We start from the raw sequence: 10000 nt of genomic DNA, 5'->3' as shown, positions 1-10000 counted from the left end.
GTGCAAATTTGCGCGCAAATTTTCGCCCCGTGTGGCCACGGCTAAAAAATTAATGCCAAAACGTTTACGCTTGCCGTTTACATGCTGTCAAACGATTATTGGTCCGTGGAGCGTAAAACCTAGCGTAAAAGCTTTTTGCAAACGGTAGGGCTCACAATATGTTCTTTTTGTGGTTTACATCGACAGTGAGTGATCATTGCTAGTGTATTCAATCCTTTTCTTCAAAAAAACGATTTTAATTTCCTCAACCCGGCCATGTAAACATATCGAAGCGCAAAAGTTTTGGCATTAATTTTTTCGTTTGCGCTAGAGTTTTCGCCCCGTGTGGCCACGGCTACTGAATTGTGCTCTTTTGGCACGGAAAGCCGAGTTATCCAGCCAACGATTAATTCAAAATAAAAAAAAAAAAACGTTACTTTCTACCTTCAGGCTTTTTATTTTTTGCAAAAGCGTGTAAGAAAATACTTGTTATTCAGCATGTGCCCTTACTCTTACCACCCATTATCTAGCTTCAAACCTTCCAAATCTTCAAGCTGCCCACCATCGAAGGCATTCGGCGAGAGAAGACACAAATTTTCGATTCGCGGGAAGTTGCTTTCGGTCGAAACAGATGGTTGCTGTTGCAGACGAGTCGATTGCAGGTCCCCGTAAATCTGTGGCTGCTGCTGTTGCTCGAACAGTGTGGTTGGACTAACATCTAGCTTATTGTACGTTCCTTTGACTAGCTCATCCAGTGTTCGGTTTACATATTCCGCCGTTTGCCTGGCATCCTCTGCCATCTGGTCCTGTCCCGTGGCGCAGAACGGATCGGAAGGATTCGCGAATACCGTTTCTCCTTGCTGTTGTGGTGTTGCTGAGGTATCTGCCGGCAAGGGGATGGACGATGATTGAAGTAGTTTCTGGAGCAATTCACCCGTTTTCCGAACGACTGTCCCTGGCGGATTTACACATTTGTGCGTGCGTTGAGAGACTTTATAGCGAAACCGTTTATCACATCCGGTACAGTAATAAGGCATGATACCTGTAAAAGGAGCGATAGATGAAACTCTAGTGTAAACTCAAAATGTATTGTCAACAGTTTAACGTACCACTATGTATTCTTTGATGAATAAGACAAGAAACCCGCTGGCGAAAGCGTTTTCCGCAAGTTTCACAAGCGAAAGGCTTCTCTCCGGAATGTATTCTTTCGTGGTTGTGCAAAGTTGATAATTCCTTGAAGGCACGGCCACACACGGTGCAGGCATGAGGCTTCTCATCGCTATGGTACAGAAGGTGTTTGTGATAGGATTGCTGGAACGTGAAGGACTTGTTGCAGATTCCACATGTGTAAGGCATTTCTCCTACAAAGATGAACGCGTGATTAATGTCTACATTTCCGAATAAAAGTGCCACACGCTACCGTACCGGTATGCAAACGATTGTGTTTCTTAAGAAAGTATTTGGTTGTGAAGGATTTATGGCAGACATCACATTCCCACTGCTTCGGATTTGAATCATGGGTGTGCTGTTGTGGTGACGATGGTAAAGAAATACTTTCGCCCCTTATCGGTCGTCCTGATGGCGCAGCATCCGACCCAGGTTGAACTTGTGCAACGGAATTGGGTGGATCCTCGCAGAGAGTTTGATCAGTTATGGTTGGAGTAAGATAGACAACCTGGGCCAACTGTCGTGGATCGATGATTTGAATCAGATGGGATTCCGGAAGATTATTTATGGTGCTAGTCGGAAGTTGAAAAAAGTTTATGCTCGGTTGCGTTGGTTGTTGCGGTTGGATGGACGCCATCGTGGGACATCCATCCGTTTCACCCGCTATCATCGAGGAAGGTCCTGACGCTGTAGCAACCAAGGATGTTGCAACGGTCGTAGTACGATTCTGGGTCAGACAAAGCTTCTTTGAGCCTTCCTCGTGCACCACGCGCATATGGATCTTGAGCGATCCCTTCATTTTAAACCGTTTGGGGCAGATATGACAATAAAACTGCTGCTGCTGCTGCTGTCCGGTCAACCCTTTTGGCGGCGGAGCCTGTGAATCTGTGGTACCGTTGTGGAATACCTCGCGATGCATCTTGAGCAACGTTTCATTGCGGAACTCGACGTCACAGTCGGAACAACGAATTTTCGACGGACCCAAACTATTTTCAGCGTCTGATGACATTTTGAGCATCTGAAAGTCACTCTCATAGGATGATGCACGGCACGCATTGTCTGTTTGTAAACTCTTTTTGCGTAATTTACGAGTACTTTTCCCTGATTCTGCTATCGGCATGGTTTCTTCTTTCTGCGCGTTTCGATCGGACGATTCATTCGGATCCTCTAGCAGCGAGTGTCCGAAGAGATGTATGGTGAGCTTATCCAAACCGAGTAGCTCATCACCACAGATAGGACACTTCAAAGGACGTGCCGTCACTTTCAGTAGACTAACTCGTAGCGCATCAACATTGGGAAAGTTGGGTTGTCCACACAGAATGCACGATAAACTTTTGGTACACATCCTTATCACTCGGACGGCAGGGAAGGGGGGACAGCAAGGATGCTAGACGGCTACACTACTCTTAGTAAACCGATGTATGGATTCCACGATATCTTGTTTAGGAAAAACTACTCCGACGTTGGCACATTTTGACGTACCACTCCCGAGGATTTGCGCAAGCGTGATATCTTGAAGATCACGTCACGATCTACAAAATTGAGAGGGAGAGAGCGCGCGTAAACCTACAGACGCTGAGTGTCCAAGAACTGGTTGGAACGACGGCCAAAAATAGATGGCACGAGACGATACGATGGCGTGTTTCTCAAACTCTTGATTCAAATAAAAATCATTGGTCGGTACGACGAAGCTTATGTTCCAGAAGAAGGGGCTGAAAATAAAACACAAAATGCACAAGCAAATCACACAGCGAAGCTCCGGTATTACACGGGGGGTGTGGAACCGAATTCCATTCCACCCCGCCGCCGCGTGACCACGGCGATGCAACAGTTGGTCTGCCGTCGCATGCGCATACTGTATACTTCGGAGCATAGTAGACGGATCAAGACGGCGTCCATGGCAACGAGCAGTAGGTCGCACTAGGCGTCGCGTTGTTGTTTCTCGGAAAACATCGTCTCACACGCATGTGTTGCCATTTTTACGCTTTCCCCAGGAGTCCTGCCGTGGTCGTTAGTGCATTCGAATCATTTCCATTGCAATTGTGGTTTGCTGTGTAAACTGAGATAAGAAAAAGGATAAAACATGGTTGAAGCACAACCGTACATCATTCGCGTGATGGAAGAGATGGGCCTGGCCGACGGTGGCTTCATCCCTATCGCCAACGACGAGAACAAGCGGCTGTTGGAGTACATCAATCGTTTGGGAGGGACGAAAGGGGAAGCATCGGGCAGGGTGCAGCTAAGTGATCAACGGTTGACGAACCTAAAGATCCATCTGCGAAATGCTCAACTGGAGTTTGATCAAAATTCCAAAATCATTGGCGCGGACAAAAGCCAAATCACGACCGAGCATGGCCTGCTGAAGGTGGCCCAAAACGATCGCTCCTTTTTTCGCCAGCAAGTGTTGAACGCGAAAAAGGACTATACCGAGCTTGAGAAGCACGATGAGAGGGCTCAAGGTAAGGGAGGGAGGTACTTTTTACGGCTTATAAATTTGATCAGTAACGATTCCCATTCGCAGGAGACATGAAGAAACTGGCCGGAAGTGTGGAAAAGTATACGGAACGAATAAAGTGGGCCAAAGGGGCACTGCTTGAGTGGAAGCAGGTCATGGGAAATGGCGAGGATACGAACAAGCTGATCCTGAAGTACTGCAAAGCGGACGCTAGCCGCGCGGAAGCACTGGAAGCGAAACGGAAACAGTTGGAGGACAAAATTTCACGGCGCCGTACTTCGCTGGTAACGCTGTACGAGGAGTACAAGTCCTTGGAGCAGGTGCTCGAACGGACATCGCAGCTATTCCGCCAAGCCCACCAAGAGCGGCGTCAGCTGGTGCAAACGTGGAAGGAAGCGGTCAAGCACATGAACCAACGCGAGGAGCATATCAAATCGGTTGAAACGGATATCGAGGCGGCGCGTGAGGTTTCCAACATGTTGTCCTGTGATTTGCAAGCTCAGACCGAGTTTCTCGAGCAACAGCAGCGCAACAACCACGAAATTGAGATTCGCATTGGCGAGCTGAACGTGGAGGTATCGAAGCTACGCAATCGGCTCACGGCACTGAACGATAGTGTCCAGCTGAAGACGAACGAATACCAGGTGACACGGAAATCGGTTCAGAATCTATCGAACAAACTATCCTCGATGCGGAATCGCAATCGTCATGCGTTGACCAGCGAGGGAGAAAAGGAGAAGCAGATCCATGCGAACTTGAGCGAGCTGGAGGAGCTCCGGGATAAGCTGGACAACTTCCGCAGCAAAAGCTTGTGCGCACAGGAGCGTCTTCGCCAGCTGAGCGAGATTGTCGAAACGGAAGAGCGGCAGATACGGACCATGGAAACGGAAACGGCCCGTCTGTCGACGGCACTGTACCGGGCTCAGCAGCAGCTGTTCGCGATGCGCGAAGAGGATAAGCTGCTGAAGGTAGAGATACACTCGACCGAATCGGGCATCGGAAAGATCGAGGCCGCACTAAAAACCCTGGAAAAGGAGATCATCCGTCAGATCGAGATTTCCTACAACGTGGACTATGGTATCGAAAAGGTCCAGGCACGGATAGCGAATATGAAGGGGAATGCGGGGGCTAAGCAGGAGGGTGACAATCTGGCGCACACTAAGCTGGTACACGCGGAAACGATTCTGCTCGCACGCCGACAAAACCTGACGCTCCTGCAGAGCCAGATCGTCAAGATCCAACAGGACTTCCGGCAGGCGAGCTTAGTATATCAGCAGGATGCAGCCGAAATCGAGCGCATGACGGGTAAGTGGAAAGAGAAGACACTGATCGTCGAGGGTGGTGAGAAGAAGGTGCGCCAATGTACGGCCGAAAATCAGGAGCGGCTGGTCGAGAAGAGCTTGCTGAAGATGCGCATCAAGCAGATGGAACGCCGGCTTGAGACGCAGAGCGACAAGATGTATACCCTTGAACGGCACCGTATGGAGTTGGAAGCGGCGATCACGAAACGGTTGGTCGATATAAGTGCCCAGAAGGATATGCTGCTGCTGAAGCGCAAGTATCTGGCCGATGAGCGAGCCCAGCTACGAGCGGACATCATCGAGCGAGGGCTGAAGATCGAGCAGTTGAAGAACCGCTACGATTTGTCGCTGGATTTGCTGGGTAAAAACGAAGACGGATCGATCGTAACCGCAACGCAGATCAAAATCCAAACCGCGCAGGAGAAGTACATGCTGCTGCGTGAGGGTAGCGAGCTGAACGTGAAGATCCTGAAAGCGGAAGAGGATCTGAAAGCGTTGGAAAACACGCTGAAAGTGATGAACTTTTCGAATGAAAAGTATAAGCGCGGTTTGCAGAAGGTCGAGGACGAGAACCCCGATATGGTGGCGATGGAAAACATCCAGGCGGACTACGGGAAAGCGATGGCGGCACTGAAGAACGTTCGCTCGGATCTAGCGATGAACACGGAGAATCTGCACGATCTAAACGAGTGCCGCGAGCAAAATGATAAGACGCTGGAGCAGACACAGAAGATACGGCTCGATAGTAACGATGTGCTGCTGCGCGTTCAGAAGGAGCTGCTCGATCAGCGCACCAAGATTCAGCGTGCGGAGCGCGAATTGAAGCTGGCCATCAAGGCGGCCAAAGCGAAGACGAACGATGACGATCTGATGATGATCTTCCAGAAGGATCTTAACTTGAAGGAACTTGAGGAACGGAATGGGCTTGCGCTGCAGCATTTGGCCGATCTGGTGGAACAAAGCTCCGAGATGGCCGCATCGGTGAGTAAGCACTGTTACGAGCGTGGCCTCCGGTTGCCGCTGATCAAGCGCACCAAAAGTCAGATCTCATGGCGCAGCGAGAACTCCCACGGTACCGAGTATAGTGGCCGCGTGGATACGATTTCTTCCAAGCAAGGTAAATGTTGCTGACCTCTCTGGAGGGTGACGAAGTAATGGTTTGATGAATTGATTGCCGATTTTTGTTTTCCATAGCATCTCGCCTGTCGACCTGTACTACAACTTCATCGCGCAATACGGATGATTCCTCGGACGATATTGCCAAGTCCTTCGACAATCGCATGAGCGCCGGACTTTCCGTCATTTTGATCGATTTTCCTGGGACCAAAGGAGGTAACAATCGTCCTGCCCCGGGCGGACCGGGCTCTAAGAAGCACTAGCGAGAAGGAGTAGAGGACCGGTGTAACGCAGCAGTGTGATTCGACAATTATGAAGTTTATTGTATCTGGGAGTTTTCCAAATTTCACATTCTTCATGCTCCTCTTTTCGTCTTTCTCTACCAAGATCCAATTCTGCTGCTCTGTACGGCGTAGTAGAATGCAAATAGAAATGTTTTTTGTTATTAGTTTTTTTTTTCTTGTTGTAAGCATACACATGCTGCTGCTCAAGTTGATCGCTCTGCTGTGCGTCTTATCGCTAGCGGGCGCGCGCACAGGTCATCTTGATGATCCTCTCCGGCATCAAAAACAATGGCATACGAGGTCAAAACAATACTAAACAAAAGACAGCCCCGGCCTCTAAAAGGCAGGGTAAATGCAGATTAAGAATGCAACAAAAATAGACCCCTGTCCGATTCGTCGGGTTTGCGTCGCTTCTATCTTACCAGCCGTGCCGGTCTGATTTAGGATAATGGGCTTAAACGTAATACAATGATTCTCGCCCTGCTGATAATATTCTATCGTTATCTTATCGACTTTTACTTGCTAAAGGGAAAGTATATATACATATAAACTGGAATATAGCGAGCGTATTGCAACGTATCTCGATCGTCTATCTTCGTCGTCCCGATCACCGCTGGGAGGCTAAATCCACACTTCCACAACAAAGGTTTAAACCATGTAAGAGCGTTGAGCGTTGAGCGTGTATATGTGTCCTTTTGCTTTGTAAGTATCTCGGAACTACTACTTGGGACTGGAGTAGCGGCAATGGCACCACCCGGGGCTGTGAAGATGTCGCTCCCTCACACGGAGCACACACACCAATGATTGTGGCACATTTTGCTGAACGGAATTACTCTTATCTTGCTATCCGGCTATAGCTTTCTTGCTATATTAGGCCCGGGACAAGGTCACGGCCCTAGCGTGCCTTGTTTCGGGTGGATTTACGCTGCACCGGAGGCATCGCCATCGCCACGGCAGGTGAAACGGATTCTACTGGTTCCGCTTTGATCGTCCGTCGTGTTTGTCGCTTTCTCGTTGTACCCTCGCTGGGCGGGGATACGGTAGGAACATCGTTCTCCACGCTGCTACTGGTGGCCTTCCGTTTGCGTGTTCTCTGGGCAACGCTTTTGGCGTCCTCCGGTTCATCTGCTTCACCACTCTGGCGCTTTGTGCTCACGCCGGACGATTCACTGACATTATCACTTCCTTTGCGCCGGAGCGAGTAGGAACAGTTCCGCGCTACCGGCGGGTACGGTCGGTGGATTTCCTGCATCACACCGTGCGGTCGGTTCAGTTTCTGCTGCAGTTTTTGTGCGAACTCAAAGTCACGTCTTTCCATCTCGATCTGCTGCTCTAGCCGCTGCTGATCACTGACGATAATGTCCTTCAGTAGCGTCGTAGTCACTACTTTGTTGTCGGATGTGCGTCGCGTTGTTCTTGTGGTGCTCGCCACTGCTTCAGACGATCTCACATTTCCTCCACTCCGCCCGGCGGTGCTGGATGACTTTCGTGCTTTCGTCGGCGTGAACTTGAGCTTTCGACGGCGACGACCACCACGGGGAGTCTGTACGGTTGTGCCATTCGCTTTCTTCTCTCGGGATGCCGTCGCAGAGGGTGAAGGAGATGATGACTTTTCCTCCGACTCAACAGCGGTGGCGTCATCGGGAGAAAATGGATTTTTCGGTGGCGTTAGGAGACAAAAGTTCACAACCGAGAAAGCCGACCTGGCGCCGGCGACCGGACTGAGTAGGGGCCGTATTGAACACTTCCTGGGCGTCAGCGTGTATTTGGTGCACGCTTGAGGTGTACGTTTCGGCGGAACACGGAAAACGGTATCCAGGGAAAAGCTGTAAAACACAGGTGGTTATTAATTGCTGGACCATTGGAAAAAAAAATCATACGACCAACAAGTACCTGCTCTTTGGCAGTGATGCATGGATCGGGACGAAATGGTTCTGTTCTGCCTTCAAGCTATCGGTTTCATCCGCTTCACCATCATCATCCCCGTCAACGGTACCCCGTTGCTCGGTTTTGTGCAGTTCCGTCGGTTTCATGCACAACTCACTCTTGTTCAGATCGATGGCATTCGTTGTCGTCGTCGTCTTTTGCTTCCCGAACGAGAGCCGCTGTGTCAGGTCGGTGGCTTTCTGTTTTACCAGCTCGGCACTGCGGCCAAGGGTCTGGGTGACGGATTTGATGATGCTGAATCGTTCCGATATCGAGGACGATACACACGATGTACTCGTGACGGCCGACACGGCCGAGGAAGTGGACGAAATGGAGATGACACTGGATAATGGACAAACGGATTAGAATGTTTGATCTGTCAGTCTGTGTGTTTGCTGTTGCCACCCTACCTTCCATTCGACGGAGAGGCCCGTGATGATCTGTTGGTTGCGACTATCTTTTCGCTACGACTGTCTGCCGCAGCCATGGTGCCGCCGTAAGTAGCCGCTTTCGCCGCGGCCAATTGATGTGATGATGATGAAGGACCAGCCAACGATGAGGTGGTGTGGCTCTTGGTACCAAATCCCGTCGTGCCGTTGTCCTGAAGGTCCGGGGTGGTGGCCGACGAAACCGACACATGACTACTGCTGTCGGCCAGATCGATGACACCCTCCTGTTTGTACAGATTGATAATGTATTGCTCGGACGCGATCACCTCCTTCTGCTTCTCCTCCAGCAGCTCCTGCTGATAGCGTTTCAGTTCTTCGTTGTATTCCTTCCGCAGGCTTCCGGGACTGTTCAGTTTGGGAAAGGTGTTGGTATGCGATGCCGTGGCCGCTTTTGATGCTCTCGGGCTGCTCTCGTCCTCTAGCAGATCACGGAACTGACTTTGGATTGCTTCCCAAAGTCGCTCGTGAACGAGCGTGTTCCCACGCGAGGCATGCCGGTACCACGTTCCGAAGCGCTTGCGACAACAAGGGCAGCAGAGGGAGTTTTTCTCGATCGTTCCGCTGAGACAATCGCGGCAAAACAGGTGCTTGCACGGAAGAAAGACCGGCTCCACCAACACGGATTGACACACCGGGCAGAGCACCTCCGCCAACCGGAGATTATCGTAGTTCCAGACGACGCTGGAAGGGATCCGGCTGCTGTTGCTGCTGCTGGTCGTGGAATTACTCACAAATCTCGTTGTTGTTGCTGCTGGAAAGTTGAGGAGCTTCGAGGACATCTTAAAAAAAATCCGGGTCTGAATTAGACATTTCTCCTTTAGCTTCTTATACCACAGAAACCTCCGTCTATGACGACGGGAGTTGCAAATGATAGTAATTTGCTCTTATCACCTTTATCTATATCAAGAAATTCACGAAATTGTTTAAAAAAACTTAAGAATTTCCCATTTTTACAGCGACCTCCAGTGCCCTAACCTCAAAGCCAAAACAACAACGGCACAGTGCTATGCAGCCGATTTTTCGTTAGGAATTTCATGTTTCTTGGTCAAAATGCTCATATTTCATCGACCATCACTGTGACATTTCAAATTCGAATTTTTCTAGCAAAAATCGAAAATTCGAGCACAATTTGGTTTACGATTTTCGTGTTAAAGTCGAGTTGAAACTGAAGCGTACTTGACGGTAAGTGGAGACACCCAGCAGCAAGATTTTTTATAGAATAGATGAAATTTTATAGCAAAAACAGTTAATTTTCCACAAAATACTACCAAATATTCTTGTAAAGTTGTAGTTTACTATTAAATTTAGGTAAACAGATAAATT

At 49.5% G+C, this 10000-nt stretch overlaps 3 protein-coding genes across 3 annotated transcripts in view; 1 reads left to right on the top strand and 2 right to left on the bottom strand.

Moving 5' to 3' along the window:
• Positions 1 to 456: 456 nt before the first annotated feature.
• On the bottom strand, positions 457 to 2600 carry LOC125959947 (zinc finger protein 27). The gene is made up of 3 exons (XM_049692995.1): positions 1405 to 2600; positions 1089 to 1340; positions 457 to 1021 (listed from the first exon to the last, which is right to left on the bottom strand). The coding sequence occupies exons 1-3, from the start codon at positions 2489 to 2491 to the stop codon at positions 492 to 494; spliced, it is 1869 nt and encodes a 622-aa protein (XP_049548952.1). The 5' UTR covers positions 2492 to 2600; the 3' UTR covers positions 457 to 491.
• A 629-nt stretch (positions 2601 to 3229) lies between these two features.
• The window catches only part of LOC125950848 (coiled-coil domain-containing protein 39), a 26114-nt gene continuing 19343 nt past the window's right edge, over positions 3230 to 10000 (top strand). The window contains exons 1-3 of the mRNA XM_049679192.1: positions 3230 to 3605; positions 3668 to 6019; positions 6097 to 6234. Of these exons, the coding sequence (XP_049535149.1) occupies positions 3230 to 3605; positions 3668 to 6019; positions 6097 to 6234 (2866 nt within the window). The remainder of the gene's footprint in view (positions 3606 to 3667; positions 6020 to 6096; positions 6235 to 10000) is intronic.
• Positions 6322 to 9662, bottom strand: LOC125959946 (uncharacterized). Its single transcript, XM_049692994.1, has 4 exons — positions 9569 to 9662; positions 8639 to 9456; positions 8196 to 8570; positions 6322 to 8128 (listed from the first exon to the last, which is right to left on the bottom strand). The coding sequence occupies exons 2-4, from the start codon at positions 9454 to 9456 to the stop codon at positions 7198 to 7200; spliced, it is 2124 nt and encodes a 707-aa protein (XP_049548951.1). The 5' UTR covers positions 9569 to 9662; the 3' UTR covers positions 6322 to 7197.

Source organism: Anopheles darlingi, chromosome 2 (assembly GCF_943734745.1).
Source record: "Anopheles darlingi chromosome 2, idAnoDarlMG_H_01, whole genome shotgun sequence".
Lineage (NCBI taxonomy): Eukaryota > Metazoa > Arthropoda > Insecta > Diptera > Culicidae > Anopheles > Anopheles darlingi.
The sequence above is the reverse complement of the archived record's forward strand: the minus strand, read 5'-3'. Positions and strand labels throughout refer to the sequence as shown.

What these genes read in the sequence shown, in the direction of transcription:
- LOC125959947 (XM_049692995.1), bottom strand. Translation starts at nt 2,491, where the DNA reads ATGTGTACCAAAAGTTTATCGTGCATTCTGTGTGGACAACCCAACTTT. An exon ending in ACACAATCGTTTGCATACCG is followed by an intron (nt 1,341 to 1,404) that starts GTACGGTAGCGT and finishes TCATCTTTGTAG; the next exon opens with GAGAAATGCCTTACACATGT. An exon ending in TCATCAAAGAATACATAGTG is followed by an intron (nt 1,022 to 1,088) that starts GTACGTTAAACT and finishes CTCCTTTTACAG; the next exon opens with GTATCATGCCTTATTACTGT.
- LOC125959946 (XM_049692994.1), bottom strand. Translation starts at nt 9,456, where the DNA reads ATGTCCTCGAAGCTCCTCAACTTTCCAGCAGCAACAACAACGAGATTT. An exon ending in GCCTCTCCGTCGAATGGAAG is followed by an intron (nt 8,571 to 8,638) that starts GTAGGGTGGCAA and finishes TCCATTATCCAG; the next exon opens with TGTCATCTCCATTTCGTCCA. An exon ending in GCATCACTGCCAAAGAGCAG is followed by an intron (nt 8,129 to 8,195) that starts GTACTTGTTGGT and finishes TGTGTTTTACAG; the next exon opens with CTTTTCCCTGGATACCGTTT.